The sequence below is a fragment of the Bombina bombina genome, chromosome 6, assembly GCF_027579735.1.
Source record: "Bombina bombina isolate aBomBom1 chromosome 6, aBomBom1.pri, whole genome shotgun sequence".
NCBI lineage: Eukaryota > Metazoa > Chordata > Amphibia > Anura > Bombinatoridae > Bombina > Bombina bombina.
In genome coordinates this window covers 800528805-800554498 of record NC_069504.1, presented here as the reverse complement: position 1 = coordinate 800554498, position 25694 = coordinate 800528805, and the positions used below count along the sequence as shown (strand labels likewise).

General features: G+C 41.1%; 1 protein-coding gene across 1 annotated transcript in view; it reads right to left on the bottom strand.

Annotated features, from left to right (window-relative positions):
• The window catches only part of LOXL2 (lysyl oxidase like 2), a 193265-nt gene that overhangs the window by 54574 nt on the left and 112997 nt on the right, over positions 1-25694 (bottom strand). The window contains exons 4-8 of the mRNA XM_053718125.1: positions 13912-14123; positions 13008-13230; positions 2754-2937; positions 2421-2572; positions 1840-2007 (exon numbers count right to left, since the gene is read on the bottom strand). Coding sequence (XP_053574100.1) covers positions 1840-2007; positions 2421-2572; positions 2754-2937; positions 13008-13230; positions 13912-14123 — 939 coding nt within the window. The remainder of the gene's footprint in view (positions 1-1839; positions 2008-2420; positions 2573-2753; positions 2938-13007; positions 13231-13911; positions 14124-25694) is intronic.

The following is a 25694-nucleotide window of genomic DNA, read 5'->3' as shown; positions in this document are numbered from 1 at the left end:
CTTTATATTGTTTTAAAAAGCTAAACAAGATTCTGTAAACTTGAAAAGAAAATGTTACCAATGTATTTTGGCAACTTTAGAGCTACTTTGGGTATAAACAGGTCTATGAACCCTGTCTGCAGGCCTAAGTCATGCATATTTTTTTATTTATTTATTTTTAACTTTTTCTGTCCAAACTTTATCTCTTTAAAAGTTGAGTAGATGAAGGGAATGAATGCGCTTGGTAGAGAATAGACAAATTCTTTCTGTCCCATTGAGAATCGAACATGCCTTATACAATACTCAGGAGTCTCTTAATATGTACATTCATTTACTGCTTACTTCACTTCCAATAACTGCCCTTTTGTTTCTTTACTGGGGTATGTTTTATTGCTTAAGTCCCAGCCCCCACTTTCTTGCAGCTCTGCAGTGGATCTGTCATAGCATTCAATATAAAATAAAATGTAGTCTGGCACACATGAGCACAGATCAAGCGTAGAATCTGTTTGCATTAATACAAATATAAAATATATACACTTACTCTATCTCATTCTGCCCTCTGGAACAGAAGAACATAACATGATACACATCTTGTCTGTTTAGTCAACAAATACATCCTATAAGAATCTCCTCAAAAGTCTCCCATACTCTTAATGCCCTCTTTAAAGTAAAAGTAAATCCTAGCATTGTACAAACGCTAGGTTTGACTATTGAAACAAGTAAAGGGGACTTTCATTCATGAAGTATAAGATACTTCATGTAGAAAGCTCCTTTATTTGTTTCAATCGATCGCCGTTCTTAGCTGCTACAGCAGCCCACGGCTAAAAAATTATTTGCTAAGAGGTGACGTTTTCACCTCTTAGCCAATAGCCGTGCGGTAAATCCGTCTCCCATGGGCGCCAAGCTGGATTTACCGCACAGCTATTGGCTAAGAGGTGAAAACGTCAACTCTTAGCAAAAAAAAATTTATACCTAAAGTAGCTGTAAAGTTGCCAAAATACATTGGTAACATTTTTTTTCAAGTTTACAGAATCTTGTTTAGCTTTTTAAAACAATATAAACTTTCACTTTAAACAATAACTATTTTACATATATTTACCTTTTATATCAATCATATTATAAATTATGTGTTTGCCTTTGAGTATGAGTCCTGTCAAGTTGCCTGGCCCTGATAGCCAATAATGGAGCCTCCTGACTTCAAAGTCTTCTATTATTCCTGCATTATTGTCACCATGTAAAAATGATGTCATGCACATAAAAAGAACACTGTTTATAACATGTTAAAAATGAAAATTGTTGGCATAATAAAAAAAGATTAAGTTAAATTAATTGAAAAACTGGTCTGTGGGACAGAAGCTTACTGGCTGATAAAGACAACTTCCAGAACCCTATTGGTGAACGGTGACAAGCCCCACAAGCGTACACACAAAACACTTCTTTTCAGCACACAAACATCTGTTTATCAAATAACATAAAAACTGTAATAGCCTCTAAAATGATCCCAAATGCAACATAGAAAGAAAAAAAAAAGACTTTAATGCCCCCTATCCCAAAGCTCTGACTAAATCACTACAATATGTGACCCTGAAGTGAGACTGATATTGTACATGTGTCATTGATCCTTGTTGCTGTCTCACAAATAGCTACGGACAGATGTGTCCTCTTTGTGAGGGAAGAAGATAATCATATACTCATGGTACCTTCCTCACGCATCATTCTACAGTGACAGTGAAAGATTTTATAGTTCAGAGCTCGCTTCAGTCTAAAATAGAAGGGAAGGCTATGTGTAGGTGTATCTTCTAAATGCCTCTGTATAAAGTAAACCCAGAGCCTATCCCTAGTAACACTTCTAAACATTACCTGAAAAGCATGGCTGGCAAATCCCAGTCCCAGCTGTCGGCACACAATCATGGCCTCTACTGTACCCCAGTTTTCACTGCACACTGTTCCCCACTTCAGGGTTCCATTACGTTCCATCAGAACTTCCACCCTCCCCTCTCGGGGATTACGCCCTCCACTCAGGCGCACCTAAATTGGAAGAAAACAGAAAATCAGATTTGCCTTTTTGCTCCAAGCCAACTAGTCTTGGAAAATGTTAACACTGAGTGGACCTGTAACATTAACATGGCTCTGATGGCCTGGAATGGATCTGTAAGGCACTGTCAATACTAGAAGCTGCAGGACAAATGTCTATTCAGGAACTCTCTTAATTCAGTATTTAAAATTCAATTCAATATGAGGCACCCAATAATCAAGAGTATAACTAAATTAACCGGCTGCTCCTCTGGGGCAAGACAAAGCATTTCCTGTTAGCATTAACTGAGAATGTTATTGCGTAAGAGCTACCACACTACTCATGGGCTTAGTCTGCCACTTCTTAAGTACTGAATTTGACACCTCTACTACCATAATCTCACATTACTAAAGGACAAGGCATTTACCTGGTTCTGGAAACCCATGGCTGGCACATTGCACTTAACAGCTGCATCCTCCTCGTGATTGCACCCATGGGAATTAGAATTGAAACTGCAATCTATAATTGACTTCTCATTTCCATTACACCGAATCTGGCTCAAGTGAATATGACCCATACCTGGTGAGAGACAATCATTACTGAAACCACAGCAGCAAATTCATAGAACAGTGCAATATGTACAATGTAATTAATGATATCTTGCTCTATGGATTGCTTGTGTGTAAAGAGCAGTTTGATGCTACTACTGTCTGATATTTATATAATTGTGTGAGACGGAAACTATCAAATATGCTGTTACCTTGACCCATCTGTGCCCCTGCCAGGGCTTCCTTGGCACTGCCAAACCCCAGTTCCCTGCAGACCACGCTGGCAGTCACTAAGTTCCACTGATCATGACAAATTGTACCCCACTCTCCATTCTTTAGCACTTCCACTCGGCCCTCCCCGGTGTTGGCTCCACCCCTCAGGCGCACCAGTGGCTGCTGCGGATAAATGCAGAAGGACACATGTGAGAGGTCTAGATTCCCATTTCTAAATAACTGAATGCAAAAAGGTTGTTCCAATACCCTGTAGATATTAAAGGGATACTAGACCCACATTTTTTTCTTTCATTATTTGGATAGAGCATGCAATTTTAAGCAACTTTCTAATTTACTCCTATTATCAATTTTTCTTCGTTCTCTTGGTGTCTATTTGAAAAAGCAGGAATAAAAGCTTTGGAGCCAACCCATTTTTTGTTCAGCACGCTGGATAGCGCTTGCTGATTGGTGGCTACATTTAGCCATCCAATCAGCAAGCGCAACCCAGGTGGCTGAACCTAAATTGGGCTGGCTCATATAGCTTTTATTCCGGCTTTTTCAGATAAAGATACCAAGAGAATGAAGAAAAATTGATAAAAAATTAATTTATGCTTACCTGATAAATTGATTTCTTCTATGGTACGACGAGTCCACGGATTCATCCATTACTTGTGGGATATTATCTCCTGCTAACAGGAAGTGGCAAAGAGCACCACAGCAGAGCTGTCTATATAGCTCCTCCCTTAGCTCCACCCCCCAGTCATTCGACCGAAGGTACAGGAAGAAAAAGGAGAAACTAAAAGGTGCAGAGGTGACTGAAGTTTTAAAAAAATATATATATATAATCTGTCTTAAAATGACAGGGCGGGCCGTGGACTCGTCGTACCATAGAAGAAATCAATTTATCAGGTAAGCATAAATTTACTTTTCTTCTATAAGGTACGACGAGTCCACGGATTCATCCATTACTTGTGGGATACAATACCAAAGCTACAGGACACGGATGAACGGGAGGGACAAGACAGATGGCTAAACAGAAGGCATGCTTGAAGAAATTAAAAACAATATTTTATCACCTCTTTCACTTTACCCTTCCTAGTACTTAGAGTAGGCAAAGAGAATGACTGGGGGGTGGAGCTAAGGGAGGAGCTATATAGACAGCTCTGCTGTGGTGCTCTTTGCCACTTCCTGTTAGCAGGAGATAATATCCCAAAAGTAATGGATGAATCCGTGGACTCGTCGTACCTTATAGAAGAAAGGAGTAAATTAGAAAGTTGCTTAAATTTGCATGTTCTATTTGAATCATGAAAGAAAAAAAGTGGGTTTAGTATCCCTTTAAGCATACGTAATGCTTAGGTATGCTTTTCTAACAAAAGATTCTAAAAAAGTACAAAATAAATTTGATTATGTAAATAAATTAAAAAGCTGCTTAAAATTTCTTGCATATACCATTAACTTTATTCTGTTAGGGCCTTCCAACACAGTGTCAAACATATAGTCTCACTGATTCATCAGCATGTTGTACCACAAAGAGATAATAAAAAATGTCTGGTGAATCTTTAAAAAAAAAAAACTGGCAGGTGCCCTTTCTTCAATGAAAGGGACAGTCTACACCAGAATTCTTATTGCTTAAAAAGATAGATAATCCCTTAATTACCCATCCCCCAGTTTTGCATAACCAACACAGTTATATTAATATACTTTTTACCTCTGTGATTACCTTGTATCTAAGCCTCTGCAGACTGCCCCTTATTTCAGTTTTTTTGACAGGCTTGAATTTTAGCCAATCAGTACTGACTCCTAGGTAACTCCACGGGACTGAGCACAATGTTATCTATATGGCACACACGAACAAGCACTGTCTAGCTGTAAAAACACTGTCAAAATGCAATGAGATAAGAGGCAGCCTTCAAGGGCTTAGACAGCATGAGTCTAGCTAGATTTAGCTTTCAACAAAGAATACCAAGAGAGCAAAACAAAATTTGATGATAAAAGTAAATTGGAAAGTTGTTTAAAATGTAATACCCTAATCTAAAACCTGTATTTGGTGAGATAGGCAATTGTTATTTTTATTTAAGCTATAGATCTAGAGACTCATATAACCTGTCATTTGAAAGAGGAATATCTCGTTTCACATAAACATATCGCTTTATTTTTTGCAGAGAAAGAGACTTGGTTTCAGAAACCTTATTACTTTAAACCTGCTGAATAAGGTGATAAGAAAATACGATTTTTACATTAACCAGGTGGTGTTTAGAGTGTCAAGTGTCCCTCCATTTACAGAGGAGATTTTCATATTCTAATTAAGTAATATTAGGGGGTTTATGCATTTGTTTTTGGTTGATACAGATGCAGTTTCACATCCCCGCCATATGTATATAGACCAGTTAAAAACCTGCCGTTTTCACACAGAGCTGTTGTTTGTTCCTGGTTGAGTGCTTCTCTTTCTGTATGTATTTGCATTATGATCCTGGGGAAGTCTCCCAAAGAGTGATGGTGGACACCAGATATGGACTCCCTGTCTAATGTGCTTGGAGGGATATGGCGCCATATCACTGATGAGACCCACAAAAGGCCAAAATAAACGAGTAACCTTTTTAGGTGGAATCAGACTTATATACTTAAGGAAAGTTATCCTCTATGAAGGTACAATTGGGCTAAAAGAGTCTGCTCCCAGGTGGTAATTTGCCATAGAACAAGCTACATAGCTGTTGCTCCCACATGATAACTCACCACAGAACAAGCTACATACTGTAGCTGTTGCTCCCAGGTGGTAACTCACCATAGAACAAGTTACATAGCTGTTGCTCCCAGGTGATAACTCACCATAAAACAAGCTACACAGCTGTTGCTCCCAGGTGGTAACTCACCATAGAACCAGTTACACAGCTGTTGCTCCCATGTGGCAACTCATCATAAAACAAGCTACATAGCTGTTGCTCCCAGGTGGTAATTTGCCATAGAACAAGATACACAGCTGTTGCTCCCAGGTGGTAACTTACCATAGAACAAGTTACACAGCTGTTGCTCCCAGGTGGTAACTCGCCATAGAACAAGCTACATAGCTGTTGCTCCTAGGTTATAACTCGCCATAGAACAAGCTACATAGCTGTTGCTCCTATGTGATAAATAGCCATAGAACAAGCTACATAGCTGTTGCTCCCAGGTGGTAACTCACCATAAAACAAGCTACATATCTGTTGCTACCAGGTGATAACTTGCCATAGAACAAGTTACACAGCTGTTGCTCCCAGGTGGTAACTCACCATAAAACAAGATACATAGCTGTTGCTCCCAGGTGGTAACTCACCATAGAACCAGTTACACAGCTGTTGCTCCCAGGTGGTAACTCGACATAGAACAAGCTACATAGCTGTTGCTCCCAGGTGGTAACTCGCCATAGAACAAGTTACATAGCTGTTGCTCCCACATGATAACTCACCACAGAACAAGCTACATACTGTAGCTGTTGCTCCCAGGTGGTAACTCACCATAGAACAAGTTACATAGCTGTTGCTCCCAGGTGATAACTCACCATAAAACAAGCTACACAGCTGTTGCTCCCAGGTGGTAACTCACCATAGAACCAGTTACACAGCTGTTGCTCCCATGTGGCAACTCATCATAAAACAAGCTACATAGCTGTTGCTCCCAGGTGGTAATTTGCCATAGAACAAGATACACAGCTGTTGCTCCCAGGTGGTAACTTACCATAGAACAAGTTACACAGCTGTTGCTCCCAGGTGGTAACTCGCCATAGAACAAGCTACATAGCTGTTGCTCCCAGGTGGTAACTCGCCATAGAACAAGCTACATAGCTGTTGCTCCTAGGTTATAACTCGCCATAGAACAAGCTACATAGCTGTTGCTCCTATGTGATAAATAGCCATAGAACAAGCTACATAGCTGTTGCTCCCAGGTGGTAACTCGCCATAAAACAAGCTACATATCTGTTGCTACCAGGTGATAACTTGCCATAGAACAAGTTACACAGCTGTTGCTCCCAGGTGGTAACTCACCATAAAACAAGATACATAGCTGTTGCTCCCAGGTGGTAACTCACCATAGAACCAGTTACACAGCTGTTGCTCCCAGGTGGTAACTCGACATAGAACAAGCTACATAGCTGTTGCTCCCAGGTGGTAACTCGCCATAGAACAAGTTACATAGCTGTTGCCCCAGGTGGTAATTTGCCATAGAACAAGTTACACAGCTGTTGCTCCCAGGTGGTAATGTAGAATGAAATGTAATCCAGCACCAGCTACAAACCCAGGGTAGAGGGTACTCCTTTGGAGTGACTGCCACACTCACCAACAAGTTGATGTCTGATAGTCGGAATCTGCTCGCTGAGATGAGGAAAGGTATTGAAGAACGGAAGCGGCTGAAATTCCAGCGTGATGAGCAGGACTACTCATCCAATCGAGTATACCGGTGGATCTATGACCCTCAGGGTAAGACGTGACGCATCACTTCCGGTTCACACAGACGGCAACAGAATCAACCGGGAGGAATGAGCAACAGTGGCTCAGACTCGTCGGATTTTACCATGAGCGACAGCGAAGGCGTTCCAGGAAACGTAGGGGCCGTAAGCACAGGCGGTGCTCAAACAAACAAGATGAAGCAGGGGACAAAGTCTCAAGTGGTAAGAGCTACGAGGTCCCGCAAGACACAGTGATTAATTGTTCAGATTACAACTTGGACACTGTAGTACTGCTGCTTCATTAAAGGGGTTTATCTTTTTGTCCTTCCAGTGACTGTAATGTTTTTGAGACCTATAAGGACATTTTTCATTTTTTCAGGAATATCACGCTAAAATACTGGCACACTAAACCCCAGGGGGTATATTCTGGACTGGGGGAAAATAAACCGAATGTCACTTCTATATCTAATGGTAACAGTGGTATTGTAACTCCAGTAGCAGTTCAAAAAATTGTTAATCCTGTCTTTAACCACTCACTGAAAATAGGTGATTTAGGCTTGAGAAATAAAAGTGTGTTTTATCCACAACACACACACCATGGCATAGAAACGTTTGAGCAATTGGTTTTATCAGATCTTAACAAATTGCAGCAACATATGCATAAACAGAAATTAAAGGGACATACACAAAGGGGCAATTTTTCTAAAACAGATTATCAAGCTTTCGGCAGCGTTATCAAGAACAACAGTATCATTCTGAAGCCGGCCGATAAGGGCGGTGCTACTGTTGTTCTTAATAGGTCTGAATATAAGCAGGAAATTTACCGCCAGCTCAGTGATCAATCTGTATACAGCGCTATCTCATACAATCCAGTTTTTAAACTAAAACAAGAGATACAAGTTACGATTGATGCTGCACTGAAGTTGAATATCATTGATAAGAAAACTAGTCAATTTTTGCAGGTGAAGGACCCTGTCACTCCGGTGATGTATGTCCTCCCCAAAATCCATAAGTCCATGACTGTTCCACCTGGTCGCCCCATTGTGGCAGGTACCAATTCAATTTTCTCTAATATAGCCATCTACTTGGACAAAATTTTGAGACCAATGGTGGAGCAGTCATGCACTTTCATAAAGGATACTAACGATTTTTTGACTAAAATTCATAATCTGATATTGCCCACAGACAAGGTGATACTCTTCAGCCTCGACGTCACCAGCCTTTATACATCTATATCACATGCTGGTGGTATCGGGGCTGTAAGTAGTGCTTTACACTCAAGTGGTTAATACTCTATCCTTGAGATTTCTTTCATTCTGCAATTGCTGGAAATTATCTTGTACAACAATTACTTCCTATATGAGGATCAGTTTTACATGCAACAACAGGGAACCGCCATGGGCTCCAACGTCGCCCCTAATTATGCCAACATTTTTATGAACCTCTTTGAGGAGAGATTTGTCTTTGAACACCCGGAATATCGTCGGTGTGGCGCTACATCGATGATATTTTTGGGGTTTGGCTGGGCGACGTTGGGGCCCTGGAATCCTTTGTAGCTGACTTAAATCACTCTATCAATAACATACACTTTAAGCTTGTGTGGAGTGAGTGCAGCATTGATTTTCTAGATGTCACTGTGATCAAACATGGTATGGGTTTTAAAACTGACCTGTTCAGAAAGGCAACTGATAGAAATAGCCTTCTTCACTATGATAGTGCTCATCCACTACCCCTTGTAAAATCTCTCCCACGAAGCCAAATGCTTCGGGTTAAAAGGATTGTGGATGATCCTGATAAATCTATGACTAGACTGTCTGAGATGGGGGAAAAATTTATCGAAAGAGGTTATCCAGCAAAACTGGTACAAGATACCTTACAGACAGTGGCTGCTATTGATAGAGACACGCTTTTTAAAACCAAATCCTCTCATGATAAGGAAAAGAGGTTGGTTTTTGTCTCTAGCTATTGCAGACAAAGTCAGCAAATTACTTGAATTATTCGTAAACATTGGGCTATTCTACAAAACTGTATGCCTAATGTTGAGGAGTTCTGTCATTACCCAATGCCAGCATATAAACGTAATATTATTATAGGATTCACTTGTTAAGGCTGATGTGGGCCCTGGCAGATCACCTCAACAGGGATACATTACAAAAAAGAATTTGGGCTGCTTTCCCTGTTTGGGTTGTGTAAACTGTGGTTCCATCATTAGAAGCCCACACTTTGTACATCCTCAAACTGGGTATAAATTCAAATTTAAGGATTATTACACCTGTAATACCAACTTTGTAATCTACCTGATAAAGTGTCCGTGTGGGCGTGCCTATGTGGGCGAGTCCACCAGACGGGTAGGGGACCGCATCACGCAACATAAAAGCAATATTAGGTGCAAGGTATTGACTGCCCCAGTAGCATATCATTTTTTGCAAGCAGGGCATCATGAGAGCCAACTTCGCTTCCAAGTTATCGATCATGTTAAGACCCCTAGGCGGGGCGGTAACAGGACTCTGTTACTGAAACAACGTGAATCCTATTGGATTTTTAAGTTGGATACCTTGGAACCGAAGGGGATGAACCGAGAAATTGACTGGTCTATTTTCTATTGATGCCCTGCTTGCTCTTTTCTGTATATATATGCATATGTGTGTATATATATATATATATATATATATAAATGCGTGTATCTATGTGTATATATATGTACTTTTTTGGGGTACAATGAGTTATCACTCTCTGTCCCCTTCTCTTATATATATACTTTTTTTCAACTTAGAGAAGAGCTATTAAAAAAGTGAGGGCTCCTATAGTCGTCTAACTATGAATTTAAAGTATAGTTAGAAAGATGTTGATGTTTTTTGTGAACTATTTCCCAGCATTTGCAGAGTGAACTATAATGCAAAATATGTATTTCAGAACATGATTTCATTTTCTCTATGTCTGTATGTAATATCATCCTGATTGGATGATGTAAGTATGGAAATATTCTCTTGAGGCCTCCTTACATTTTAATTTTTGTTTTTAATTTGCACGTCATGCCACCCTTGACCAGTAGAGGGTAGAGGTCAATATAGTGGTGATATCAATGGGCCAATGTCATTATAAAGTATTGAAAGAGTTAATATGATGAAGCAATTACCTGGCCCAGCCTATTTAAACAGGTGTGGTGTGTGTGTTTGTTATCACATGACTAAGGGGTTCTGACCCCGAAACGTTGTGGTTTTCTGTGTCTGATCCTGTTCAAGTAAAAATTGGGATTCTGATCAAGAGGAGTTACCCTTGTTCTTTTTTTATGCTCCCAGGTGGTAACTCACCATAGAACAAGCTACATAGCTGTTGCTCCCAGGTGGTAACTCGCCATAGAACAAGCTACATAGCTGTTGCTCCTAGGTGATAACTAGCCATAGAACAAGCTACATAGCTGTTGCTCCCAGGTGGTAACTCACCATAAAACAAGCTACATAGCTGTTGCTCCCAGGTGGTAACTCGCCATAGAACAAGCTACATAGCTGTTGCTCCCAGGTGGTAACTCACCATATAACAAGCTACATAGCTGTTGCTCTACGGTGATAACTTGCCATAGAACAAGCTACAGTACATAGCTGTTGCTCCCAGGTGGTAACTCGTCATAGAACAAGCTACATAGCTGTTGCTCCCAGGTGGTAACTCGCCTTAAAACAAGTTACATAGCTGTTGCTCCCAGGTGGTAACTCATCATAGAACAAGTTACACAGCTATTGCTCCCATGTGGTAACTCACCATAAAACAAACTACATAGCTGTTGCTCCAAGGTGGTAATTCACCATAGAACAAGCCACATAGCTGTTGCTCCCAGGTGGTAACTCACCATAGAACAAGTTACACAGCTGTTGCTCCCAGGTGGTAACTCACCATAAAACAAGCTACATAGCTGTTGCTCCCAGGTGGTAACTCACCATAGAACAAGTTACACAGCTGTTGCTCCCAGGTGGTAACTCACCATAAAACAAGCTACATAGCTGTTGCTCCCAGGTGGTAATTTGCCATAGAACAAGTTACAAAGCTGTTGCTCCCAGGTGGTAACACACCATAGAACATACCACATAGCTGTTGCTCCCAGGTGGTAACTCACGATAGAACAAGTTACACAGCTGTTGCTCCCAGGTGGTAACTCACCATAAAACAAGCTACATAGCTGTTGCTCCCAGGTGGTAACTCACCATAGAACAAATTACATAGCTGTTGCTCCCAGGTGGTAACTCGCCTTAGAACAAATTACATAGCTGTTGCTCCCAGGTGGTAACTCACCATAGAACAAATTACATAGCTGTTGCTCCCAGGTGGTACCTCACCATAGAACAAGCCAAATAGCTGTTGCTCCAAGGTGGTAACTCACCATAGAACAAGCCACATAGCTGTTGCTCCCAGGTGGCAACTCACCATAGAACAAGTTACACAGCTGTTGCTCCCAGGTGGTAACTCACCATAAAACAAGCTACATAGCTGTTGCTCCCAGGTGGTAACTCGCCTTAGAACAAGCTACATAGCTGTTGCTCCCAGGTGGTAACTCACCATAGAACAAGTTACATAGCTGTTGTTCCCAGGTGGTAACTAACCATAGAACAAGTTACAAATCTGTTGCTCCCAGGTGGTAACTCACCATAAAACAAGCTACATAGCTGTTGTTCCCAGGTGGTAACTAACCATAGAACAAGTTACACAGCTGTTGCTCCCAGGTGGTAACTCACCATAAAACAAGCTACATAGCTGTTGCTCCCAGGTGGTAACTCACCATAGAACAAGTTACATAGCTCTTGCTCCCAGGTGGTAACTCACCATAGAACAAATTACATAGCTGTTGCTCCCAGGTGGTAACTCGCCTTAGAACAAGCTACATAGCTGTTGTTCCCAGGTGGTAACTCGCCATAAAACAAGTTACATAGCTGTTGTTTCCAGGTGGTAACTCACCATAGAACAAGCTACATAGCTGTTGCTCCCAGGTGGTAACTCACCATAGAACAAGTTACATAGCTGTTGTTCCCAGGTGGTAACTAACCATAGAACAAGTTACAAATCTGTTGCTCCCAGGTGGTAACTCACCATAGAACAAGCCACATAGCTTTTGCTCCCAGGTGGTAACTCACCATAGAACAAGTTACACAGCTGTTGCTCCCAGGTGGTAACTCACCATAAAACAAGTTACATAGCTGTTGCTCCCAGGTGGTAACTCGCCTTAGAACAAGCTACATAGCTGTTGCTCCCAGGTGGTAACTCACCATAGAACAAGTTACATAGCTGTTGTTCCCAGGTGGTAACTCACCATAGAACAAGCTACATAGCTGTTGCTCCCAGGTGGTAACTCGCCAAAGAACAAGCTACATAGCTGTTGCTTCCAGGTGGTAACTCACCATAGAACAAGCTACATAGCTGTTGCTCCCAGGAGATAACTCGCCATAGAACAAGCTACATAGCTGTTGCTCCCAGCTGGTAACTCGCCATAGAACAAGCTACATGGCTGTTGCTCCCAGGTGGTAACTCGCCATAGAACAAGCTACATAGCTGTTGTTCGTTCCTGGTTGAGCGCTTCTCTTTCTGTATGGATTCTCATATTGACCACATTATAACCAGAAGGTCAAGTGTGAGTACACTGGGTCATTGATCACCCTCAAACACAGGTAATGGCCTTTCAAGTAGAAGTACAAGAGCATTTATTTATCTTCTCATCTTACCACACTTTGGCTCCTCATCTGTCAACTCCAAATCAAACTTTTTTTGGGATATTGTTAAAGCGTTTTTTACTTGCACCCATATACAGAAAGTCACTTTCAATTACTTCCCAGTGCGTTTACTACCTTACCTCCTGACGGAATGCCTTTCTGAAGCCAGTAGCAGGACTTGGAGCAAAGGCTCTTCCCGGAACACAGCTGACCACTGCTGGGGAACCTTCCTCGCAGACTGTGTTAGAATTAGGTTCTGGGGAAAGCTTTTTTCCAACACTGCAGGAGGAGATATGGGTCTCCCTCCCTGTACAATTAGCCGAGTATTGCCAGTACGTGTGCTTCCTGCGTTCTGCAAACATCCTGGAAAGGGGAAAACATTGTTGCATGGGCAAAAAAAAAAAAAAGGGGGGGGGTACAGGCAGTTTTAAAGTCAACATTGCCATTAATAATAGTATATTTTAGTATATTCACCAAAGCAAAAGAAAACATATCCAAAGTGTATGTAAAACATGACAACTAATAAATTCACTTATTAATAGCTACCTAATGCGTTTTGTAGTTTATTTTTTATTATTATTTAAAGGGACATAAATGTGCAAAAAGAAAATGCTTTAATTTTATTATTGCACTATTGCTTGCATATAACTATGTGCCTAACCTCTTGAAATGACTGGAATAGTAAATTTTGTAGACAAATAATTAGATAGATGTTTCTAAAGAGATTACGATTGAGCCCATAGTTATATACTAACAATATTGCAATAATAAAATGTTCTACAGCATTTTCCTTTTTTTGTACCTTTATGTCCTTTTAATTAGCAATATATGTGTAATTAACATTTTCATATCATCATTTTGTGATAATGGTACCATAATGCTATATTCTGATCATCATATTTTAGATGTGTTCACATTTCATAATAATAAAAAAGTGGGATATGACTATATTTACTTTTTATTAGAACAAAAAAAACAATCATTTTTTTATAGCAAAAAAATATATTAAGGTAGGGCAGTATATGAAGATACTATTGTGCTTACTTGTACACCTTGACATTATATTTCCTCTCGCTGGGAAAGCCAAACATTCCACAAATTACTCGGCTGTTTTTGCTGCTCCAGTATGTGTTGCAAACCTGCTTCCAAGTACCATCCTCCTTTACCTCTACGTAACCTTCTGTCACTGGCACTCGCTTGCGATACGAAGACAGGATGGCTCGGATCCTTACATCCTCCACCTGAATATTAAGCTCCTGTAGCAAAAGGACATGGACGAAAAAATAAGAATACATATAAATGTAATTATTTCTCCTGACCACATGATGGTGCTATATGATTGTAACAATAGAGAGACATAGAGTCTGTGTCCTTGCGGTACAGAATTTGACTTATAGTTTTCTATTTATTGTTTAAATGTATGTAGCTTATTTTATATTAAATGGACACTGAACCCAATTTTTTTCTTTTGTAATTCAGATAGAACATGCAATTTTAAGCAACTTTATAATTTACTCCTATTATCAATTTTTTTTCGTTGTCTTGCTATCTTTATTTGAAAAAGAAGGCATCTAAGCTTTTTTTGTTTGTTCAGCACTCTGGACAGCACTTTGTTATTGGTGGATGAATTTATCCACCAATCAGCAAGAACAACCAAGGTTGTTCACCAAAAAATGGGCCGGCATCTAAACTTACATTCTTGCATTTCAATTAAAGATACCAAGAGAATGAAGAAAATTTGATAATAGGAGTAAATTACAAAGTTGCTTAAAATTTCATGCTCTATCCAAAACATGAAAGAAAAAAATTTGGGTTCAGTGTCCCTTTAACCCCTTAACGACCGAGGACGTGCAGGTCGTCAGTTAACGACCAAGGACGTACCCTGCACGTCCTCAGTCTGGAAAGCAGCTGGAAGCGATCCTGCTCGCTTCCAGCTGCTTTCCGGTTATTGCAGTGATGCCTCGATATCGAGCCATCCTGCAATAACACTTTCTGGCCATCCGATGCATGTTTCTGTGGCCCTCTCTGCACCGGACATCGATGGCCGGTATCGTTGGTGGGTGGGAGCCGACTTGGGAGGCGGGTGGGCGGCCATCGGTGAGCTCTGTAAGGTGGAGGGGGCGGGATCGGGGGCGGAGCCTTCGGGGGCGCGCGCACGGGGCGGGAGCGGGTGGGAACCGCTACACTACAGAAAAAAAGTTACAAGTAAAGTGTAAAAAAAATGAAATAAACTTTTTTTTTTTTAAAAGCATCTAAGGGATCTGGAAGGGGTGGGGGGTTGGTCTTGGGGGGGGGAAGCTACACTACAGAAAAGGGACATTTTTTTTATAAAAAAGCATATTTTTCACTAAAATGGGTACTGGCAGACAGCTGCCAGTACCCAAGATGGCGCACATTAAGTCAGAGGGGGAGGGTTAGAGAGCTGTTTGGTGGGGGATCAGTGAGGTTGGGGGCTAAGGGGGATCCTACACAGAAGCATATGTAAATATGCTAAAAAAAGCGCACAAAAAAGCCCAAATTTTCCTTTTATTTTAGTACTGGCAGAGTTTCTGCCAGTACTTAAGATGGCGGGGACATTTGTGGGGTAGGGGAGGGAAGAGAGATGTTTGGGAGGGATCAGGGGGTCTGATGTTTCAGGTGGGAGGCTGATCTCTACACTAAAGCTAAAATTAACCCTGCAAGCTCCCTACAAGCTACCTAATTAACCCCTTCACTGCTAGCCATAATACACGTGTGATGCGCAGCGCCATTTAGCAGCATTCTAATTACCAAAAAGCAACGCCAAAATCATATATGTCTGCTAAGGGGACCCCAGAGAAGCATTTACAACCATTTGTGCCATAATTGCACAAGCTGTTTGTAAATGATTTCAGTGAGAAACCTAAAATTGTGAAATGGCGGTGAAATGGTGGCATGAAATATACCAAAATGGGCCTAGATCAATACTTGGGGTTGTCTACTACACTACACTAAAGCTAAAAATACCCCAAAAAGTTCCTTACATGCTCCCTAATTAACCCCTTCCCTGCTGGGCATAATACACGTGTGGTGCGCAGTGGCATTTAGCGGCCTTCTAATTACCAAAAAGCAATGCCAAAGCCATATATGTCTGCTATTTCTGAACAAAGGGGATCCCAGAGAAGCATTTACAACCATTTGTGCCATAATTGCACAAGCTGTTTGTAAATGATTTCAGTGAGAAACCTAAAATTGTGAAATGGCGGTGAAATGGTGGCATGAAATATACCAAAATGGGCCTAGACCAATACTCGGGGTTGTCTACTACACTACACTAAAGCTAAAAATACCCCAAAAAGTTCCTTACATGCTCCCTAATTAACCCCTTCCCTGCTGGGCATAATACACGTGTGGTGCGCAGTGGCATTTAGCGGCCTTCTAATTACCAAAAAGCAATGCCAAAGCCATATATGTCTGCTATTTCTGAACAAAGGGGATGCCAGAGAAGAATTTACAACCATTTATGCCATAATTGCACAAGCAGTTTGTAAATAATTTCAGTGAGAAACTGAAAGTTTGTGAAAAAATTTGTGAAAAAGTGAACGATTTTTTGTATTTGATCGCATTTGGCGGTGAAATGGTGGCATGAAATATACCAAAATCGGCCTAGATTAATACTTTGGGATGTCTTCTAAAAAAAAATATTTACATGTCAATGGATATTCAGGGATTCCTGAAAGATATTAGTGTTCTAATGTAACTAGCGCTAATTTTGAAAAAAAATGGTTTGAAAATAGCAAAGTGCTACGTGTATTTATAGCCCTATAACTTGCAAAAAAAGCAAAGAACATGTAAACATTGGGTATTTCTAAACTCAGGACAAAATTTATAAACTATTTAGCATGGGTGTTTTTTGGTGGTTGTAGATATGTAACAGATTTTGGGGTTCAAAGTTAGAAAAAGTGTGTTTTTTTCCATTTTTCCTCATATTTTATAAATTTTTTTTATAGTAAATGATAAGATATGATGAAAATAATGGTATTTTTAGAAAGTCCATTTAATGGCGAGAAAAACGGTATATAATATGTGTGGGTACAGTAAATGAGTAAGAGGAAAATTTCAGCTAAACACAAACACCGCAGAAATGTAAAAATAGACTTGGTCCCAAACGGACAGAAAATGGAAAAGTGCTCTGGTCACTAAGGGGTTAATCAGACTAATGACCTTTCAATATATCTATATAAAACTATTTCTTCCCTAGAAGCAGTATTACAGTTAGAACCCAATTTCTTAAGACCTCCTCAGAATTTTTTTTTGCAGGGTAATGACCTTCCACAGTGCATAGCCATTAGTCAACCACATGAAAAACTGTTTTTTTACTAATGATTGCAATTGCTCTGAATTTTAAAAAAAAGATCATCAGATAATTTGCATTGAGAACCTTTAAAAACAATATTCCAATACATTAGAAAACATTTTATAGCTCAGTTTTGTCACTAGTTTTTAAAGGGCCACTGTAAGTAAATATTTTCTATGCCTGTTACTAACTAACTACCCCAAATACGCTTTTTATCAATAGCATTTCATTAACATATCTCTACCGTATGTCAGAAATCTTGTCTGCAAATTTAATTGTTTTCCAAACCCACTCTGTGGGTATCCTTTGCTCTGTACCAATCCGTTTACAATACCTAGGTTTCAAAATGGCGCTTTAAACACAAAGTTATTGGTTTAAGTATGCTGAAAATAGTGGGCAGGATAACGTAACATCATCAGCGAATAAAAGATATAACTTTTAGAACGTTATGAAATTTAGTTTTGGAGAAAATATAGGTCAGTAGGTTTTAATTAATGTTTATTAACTTTAATATGTTAGTTGTTTAGCTTAAAAATTATAACAGAAAGTAATCCTTTAAGTTATGTTATTCAAGATCTCTGACCTCTGAACAAAATTTTTTTTGCAAGTGTTGAAATATGCTCAACAAAATGGACAAGGAAAACACAGCTGACAGCTACTAACATCAAGTATCCTGTTCAGTAAGATTTGTGTCTGTGCAAAATAAAATACATGTAAATGTTCTTTTTACTTCATCAATATCACATTGGATTACATTCTTGTGCTGACATCTAGTTCTCCCTCTAATAAGAAGCATGTTTCAGAGAGAAAAGCTGTATGAATGGCATTTTTTGCTGACCCTAATATCCAATTAGAGCAGGCTATTACACATTACTGGGCAGCCAGCCTGTGCGCCCCTTACAATTACAGAGTAGAGTACATCAGACTCCACCTACCCTCTCTCATGCCATGGAGAATAAGGGCTGAGCACTCAATCGGGTGCTTGTCTCAGCTGTAAATGTGCCATGAATTAGACTGCACATTGCCCAGTTTAGTACTTCCTAATGTGCTTCCTGTAACTCATTTACCAAAGGATCCTTACGGGCTGGGTGTACAAATAAATCTTCGCCTGCTTACCAGTAGCAAATAGTAAAATCACATCAGCATGACATAAAACTGTCTTTCTGATTAGCAAGTAGCAGAACCCGGCTACAAAGTCAAATTCAGAAGGGAACAACAAGGGGTATAATTATAATAAGTTTGTTTTTTATTTCGTTTTTTTCTTCTGTATATTATTTCCTTGGAAAACCATCTTTTCTCCAACATAGGTGTGTCCGGTCCACGGCGTCATCCTTACTTGTGGGATATTCTCTTCCCCAACAGGAAATGGCAAAGAGCCCAGCAAAGCTGGTCACATGATCCCTCCTAGGCTCCGCCTACCCCAGTCATTCTCTTTGCCGTTGTACAGGCAACATCTCCACGGAGATGGCTTAGAGTTTTTTAGTGTTTAACTGTAGTTTTTCATTATTCAATCAAGAGTTTGTTATTTTAAAATAGTGCTGGTACGTACTATTTACTCAGAAACAGAAAAGAGATGAAGAATTCTGTTTGTATGAGGAAAATGATTTTAGCAACCGTAACTAAAATCCATGGCTGTTCCACACAGGACTGTTGAGAGCAATTAACTTCAGTTGGGGGAACAGTTTGCAGTCTCTTGCTGCTTGAGGTATGACACATTCTAACAAGACGATGTAATGCTGGAAGCTGTCATTTTCCCTATGGGATCCGGTAAGCCATGTTTATTACGATTGTAAATAAGGGCTTCACAAGGGCTTATTTAAACTGTAGACTTTTTTTGGGCTAAATCGATTGATATTAACACTTATTTAGCCTTGAGGAATCATTTATTCTGGGTATTTTGATTTAATAATATCGGCAGGCACTGTTTTAGACACCTTATTCTTTAGGGGCTTTCCCAAAGCATAGGCAGAGTCTCATTTTCGCGCCGGTGTTGCGCACTTGTTTTTGAGAGGCATGGCATGCAGTCGCATGTGAGAGGAGCTCTGATACTTATAAAAGACTTCTGAAGGCGTCATTTGGTATCGTATTCCCCTTTGGGTTTGGTTGGGTCTCAGCAAAGCAGATACCAGGGACTGTAAAGGGGTTTAAAACTTAAAACGGCTCCGGTTCCGTTATTTTAAGGGTTAAAGCTTCCAAAATTGGTGTGCAATATTTTCAAGGCTTTAAGACGCTGTGGTGAAAATTTGGTGAATTTTGAACAATTCCTTCATGTTTTTTCGCAATTGCAGTAATAAAGTGTGTTCAGTTTAAAATTTAAAGTGACAGTAACGGTTTTATTTTAAAACGTTTTTTGTACTTTCTGATCAAGTTTATGCCTGTTTAACATGTCTGAACTACCAGATAGACTGTGTTCTGAATGTGGGGAAGCCAGAATTCCTATTCATTTAAATAAATGTGATTTATGTGATAATGACAATGATGCCCAAGATGATTCCTCAAGTGAGGGGAGTAAGCATGGTACTGCATCATTCCCTCCTTCGTCTACACGAGTCTTGCCCACTCAGGAGGCCCCTAGTACATCTAGCGCGCCAATACTCCTTACTATGCAACAATTAACGGCTGTAATGGATAATTCTGTCAAAAACATTTTAGCCAAAATGAACCCTTGTCAGCGTAAGCGTGGCTGCTCTGTTTTAGTTACTGAAGAGCATGACGACGCTGATATTAATATCTCTGAAGGGCCCCTAACCCAATCTGAGGGGGCCAGGGAGGTTTTGTCTGAGGGAGAAATTACTGATTTAGGGAACATTTCTCAGCAGGCTGAATCTGATGTGATTACATTTAAATTTAAATTGGAACATCTCCGCATTTTGCTTAAGGAGGTATTATCCACTCTGGATGATTGTGAAAATTTAGTCATCCCAGAGAAACTATGTAAAATGGACAAGTTCCTAGAGGTGCCGGGGCTCCCAGAAGCTTTTCCTATACCCAAGCGGGTGGCGGACATTGTTAATAAAGAATGGGAAAGGCCCGGTATTCCTTTCGTCCCTCCCCCCATATTTAAAAAATTGTTTCCTATGGTCGACCCCAGAAAGGACTTATGGCAGTCAGTCCCCAAGGTCGAGGGAGCGGTTTCTACTTTAAACAAACGCACCACTATTCCCATAGAGGATAGTTGTGCTTTCAAAGATCCTATGGATAAAAAATTAGAAGGTTTGCTTAAAAAGATGTTTGTTCAGCAGGGTTACCTTCTACAACCCATTTCATGCATTGTCCCTGTCACTACAGCCGCATATTTCTGGTTTGATGAACTGCTTAAGGTGCTCGATAGTGACTCTCCTCCTTATGAGGAGATTATGGACAGAATCAATGCTCTCAAATTGGCTAATTCTTTCACTCTAGACGCCTCTTTGCAATTGGCTAAGTTAGCGGCTAAGAACTCTGGGTTTGCTATTGTGGCGCGCAGAGCGCTTTGGTTGAAATCTTGGTCGGCTGATGCGTCTTCCAAGAACAAGCTACTAAACATTCCTTTCAAGGGGAAAACGCTGTTTGGTCCTGACTTGAAAGAGATTATCTCTGATATCACTGGGGGTAAGGGCCACGCCCTTCCTCAGGATCGGCCCTTCAAGGCAAAAAATAGACCTAATTTTCGTCCCTTTCGTAAAAACGGACCAGCTCAAGGTGTTACGTCCTCTAAGCAAGAGGGTAATACTTCTCAGGCCAAGCCAGCTTGGAGACCAATGCAAGGCTGGAACAAGGGAAAGCAGGCCAAGAAACCTGCCACTGCTACCAAGACAGCATGAAATATTGGCCCCCGATCCGGGACCGGATCTGGTGGGGGGCAGACTCTCTCTCTTCGCTCAGGCTTGGGCAAGAGATGTTCTGGATCCTTGGGCGCTAGAAATAGTCTCCCAGGGTTATCTTCTGGAATTCAAGGGACTTCCCCCAAGGGGGAGGTTCCACAAGTCGCAGTTGTCTTCAGACCACATAAAAAGACAGGCGTTCTTACATTGTGTAGAAGACCTGTTAAAAATGGGAGTGATTCATCCTGTTCCATTAAGAGAACAAGGGATGGGGTTCTACTCCAATCTGTTCATAGTTCCCAAAAAAGAGGGAACGTTCAGACCAATCCTAGATCTCAAGATCTTAAACAAATTTCTCAAGGTCCCATCGTTCAAGATGGAAACCATTCGAACTATCCTTCCTTCCATCCAGGAAGGTCAATTTATGACCACGGTGGATTTAAAGGATGCGTATCTACATATTCCTATCCACAAGGAACATCATCGGTTCCTAAGGTTTGCATTCCTGGACAAACATTACCAGTTCGTGGCGCTTCCTTTCGGATTAGCCACGGCTCCAAGGATTTTCACAAAGGTACTAGGGTCCCTTCTAGCGGTGCTAAGACCAAGGGGCATTGCAGTAGTACCTTACCTGGACGACATTCTGATTCAAGCGTCGTCCCTTCCTCAAGCAAAGGCTCACACGGACATTGTCCTGGCCTTTCTCAGATCTCACGGCTGGAAAGTGAACGTGGAAAAGAGTTCTCTATCCCCGTCAACAAGGGTTCCCTTCTTGGGAACAATTATAGACTCCTTAGAAATGAGGATCTTTCTAACAGAGGCCAGAAAAACAAAGCTTCTGGACTCTTGTCGGATACTTCATTCCGTTCCTCTTCCTTCCATAGCTCAGTGCATGGAAGTGATCGGGTTGATGGTGGCGGCGATGGACATAGTTCCTTTTGCGCGCATTCATCTAAGACCATTACAACTGTGCATGCTCAGTCAGTGGAATGGGGACTATACAGACTTGTCTCCGAAGATACAAGTAAATCAGAGGACCAGAGACTCACTCCGTTGGTGGCTGTCCCTGGACAATCTGTCTCAAGGGATGATGTTCCACAGACCAGAGTGGGTCATTGTCACGACCGACGCCAGTCTGATAGGCTGGGGCGCGGTCTGGGGATCCCTGAAAGCTCAGGGTCTTTGGTCTCGGGAAGAATCTCTTCTACCGATAAATATTCTGGAACTGAGAGCGATATTCAATGCGCTCCAGGCCTGGCCCCAGCTTGCGAGGACCAGGTTCATACGGTTTCAATCAGACAACATGACGACTGTTGCGTACATCAACCATCAGGGGGGAACAAGGAGTTCCCTAGCGATGGAAGAAGTAACCAAAATTATTCTTTGGGCGGAGTCTCACTCCTGCCACCTGTCTGCTATCCACATCCCAGGAGTGGAAAATTGGGAAGCGGATTTTCTGAGTCGTCAGACATTGCATCCGGGGGAGTGGGAACTCCATCCGGAAATCTTTGCCCAAGTCACTCACCTGTGGGGCATTCCAGACATGGATCTGATGGCCTCTCGTCAGAACTTCAAAGTTCCTTGCTACGGGGCCAGATCCAGGGATCCCAAGGCGGCTCTAGTGGATGCACTAGTAGCACCTTGGACCTTCAAACTAGCTTATGTGTTCCCGCCGTTTCCTCTCATCCCCAGGCTGATAGCCAGGATCAAGCAGGAGAGGGCGTCGGTGATCTTGATAGCTCCTGCGTGGCCACGCAGGACTTGGTATGCAGATCTGGTGAATATGTCATCGGCTCCACCTTGGAAGCTACCTTTGAGACGAGACCTTCTTGTTCAGGGTCCGTTCGAACATCCGAATCTGGTTTCACTCCAGCTGACTGCTTGGAGATTGAACGCTTGATTTTATCGAAGCGAGGATTCTCAGATTCTGTGATCGATACTCTTGTTCAGGCCAGAAAGCCTGTGACTAGAAAGATTTACCACAAAATTTGGAAAAAATATATCTGTTGGTGTGAATCTAAAGGATTCCCTTGGGACAAGGTTAAGATTCCTAGGATTCTATCCTTCCTTCAAGAAGGATTGGAAAAAGGATTATCTGCAAGTTCCCTGAAGGGACAGATTTCTGCCTTGTCGGTATTACTTCACAAAAAGCTGGCAGCTGTGCCAGATGTTCAAGCCTTTGTTCAGGCTCTGGTTAGAATCAAGCCTGTTTACAAACCTTTGACTCCTCCTTGGAGTCTCAATTTAGTTCTTTCAGTTCTTCAGGGGGTTCCGTTTGAACCCTTACATTCCGTTGATATTAAGTTATTATCTTGGAAAGTTTTGTTTTTAGTTGCGATTTCTTCTGCTAGAAGAGTCTCAGAATTATCTGCTCTGCAGTGTTCTCCTCCTTATCTGGTGTTCCATGCAGATAAGGTGGTTTTACGTACTAAACCTGGTTTTCTTCCAAAAGTTGTTTCTAACAAAAACATTAACCAGGAGATTATCGTACCTTCTCTGTGTCCAAAACCAGTTTCAAAGAAGGAACGTTTGTTGCACAATTTGGATGTTGTTCGCGCTCTAAAATTCTATTTAGATGCTACAAAGGATTTTAGACAAACATCTTCCTTGTTTGTTGTTTATTCAGGTAAAAGGAGAGGTCAAAAAGCAACTTCTACCTCTCTCTCTTTTTGGATTAAAAGCATCATCAGATTGGCTTACGAGACTGCCGGACGGCAGCCTCCCGAAAGAATCACAGCTCATTCCACTAGGGCTGTGGCTTCCACATGGGCCTTCAAGAACGAGGCTTCTGTTGATCAGATATGTAGGGCAGCGACTTGGTCTTCACTGCACACTTTTACCAAATTTTACAAGTTTGATACTTTTGCTTCTTCTGAGGCTATTTATGGGAGAAAGGTTTTGCAAGCCGTGGTGCCTTCCATTTAGGTGACCTGATTTGCTCCCTCCCTTCATCCGTGTCCTAAAGCTTTGGTATTGGTTCCCACAAGTAAGGATGACGCCGTGGACCGGACACACCTATGTTGGAGAAAACAGAATTTATGTTTACCTGATAAATTTCTTTCTCCAACGGTGTGTCCGGTCCACGGCCCGCCCTGGTTTTTTTTTTTTAATCAGGTCTGATATTTTATTTTCTTTAACTACAGTCACCACGGTACCATATGGTTTCTCCTATGCAAATATTCCTCCTTAACGTCGGTCGAATGACTGGGGTAGGCGGAGCCTAGGAGGGATCATGTGACCAGCTTTGCTGGGCTCTTTGCCATTTCCTGTTGGGGAAGAGAATATCCCACAAGTAAGGATGACGCCGTGGACCGGACACACCGTTGGAGAAAGAAATTTATCAGGTAAACATAAATTCTGTTTTTATATCCTCCGCGCTAGCCCTCTGTTTGTATATATGTCTGTTCCAAGTACTATAGTCAGCTTCTACAAGTCCTGTACCCTTCAGACTTCTCTATATATTGTTATCTGCTGTGCCAATACCTGACCTCACATAAACCTCACTGTTCAGCTTGGGATAACATGGGCAGAGTGGAATTAAAGCACAGAAGAACTTTAGAACATATGGCCACCCAATGTTTAGCAGAGAGTGAGGGAATGCGGGATCAAAGAGACCGTATTAACACAGATGGAATAAGAGTGTTGAAAAGGCCCAGGAAAGTGTGCATTTGCCTTTAGCCATCTTGCAGCAGTGTTTGCAACAATATTTTTAGCAATGTTTTACATAGTTGCAGACACCGCTACCATGGAAAGCTAAATACACATTCCATGGCACATTCTTAAACCCCTATCAGCTTACCTAGGGTTTATAGAAAATTTATAATATATAGATACAAACACTTCTGTGATAGAATGCTAAAGACACATGCATGCTCCTAAGCTCCAATCAGTCTACCTAAATGTAGTCTTCAACAAAGGACATCAAGAGAACAAAGCAAAGTTGATAATAGAAGTAAATTGGAAAGCTGTGTAAAATTACATGCTATGAATCATGAAAGTTTAATTTTGACTTTACTGTCCCTTTAAGGGAGCTGAGATTGAGGGGTTTAAATACTTACCCCCATCCAGCTCCCTTAAACTCTTACAAGACTGGATGACATCACCATGACCATGTGTGGTGATGTCACCTGCATCCACCCCTGGTGATACAGGGCCACTTAGCCACCAAATGCACTGGTCATCATCCCCACTTAAAACAATGTGCATATGGCGACTCTTGTGTTGTCATCTGCACTTAAAGGGCCATTATAGTAAAAAAAAGTAGATGCTCTAATCCATTAGACCATCGACCCTACAGTACTGTGTGTTTAACTCCTGAGCGGAACTTGCCTCTGATCCAATCAGCAGCTCTAGTTGCACGACTCAGATGTGCAGCTGGCGCTGCTGATTAGGACCCTTTACAGGGGTAAACACACAGTAATGCAGGGTCAATAGTCTTAAAATTACACGTTCTAACAGATTAGAGCATGTCATTTTTTACTATAATAGCCCTTTAAATGGACATGAAACCCCAAAACAAATGTTCATGATTTTTTCATGATTCAGAAAGAACATGCTATTTTAAACAACTTTATAATGTACTTCCATTATCTGATATCCTTTGGTATCCTTTGTTGAAAAGCATACCTATAGGCCCAGGAGCAGCAGTGTAGTGTATTACTGCTCCTTTAACAAAGTATTCCAAAAAAGTCAATTTACCGGCAAAGTAC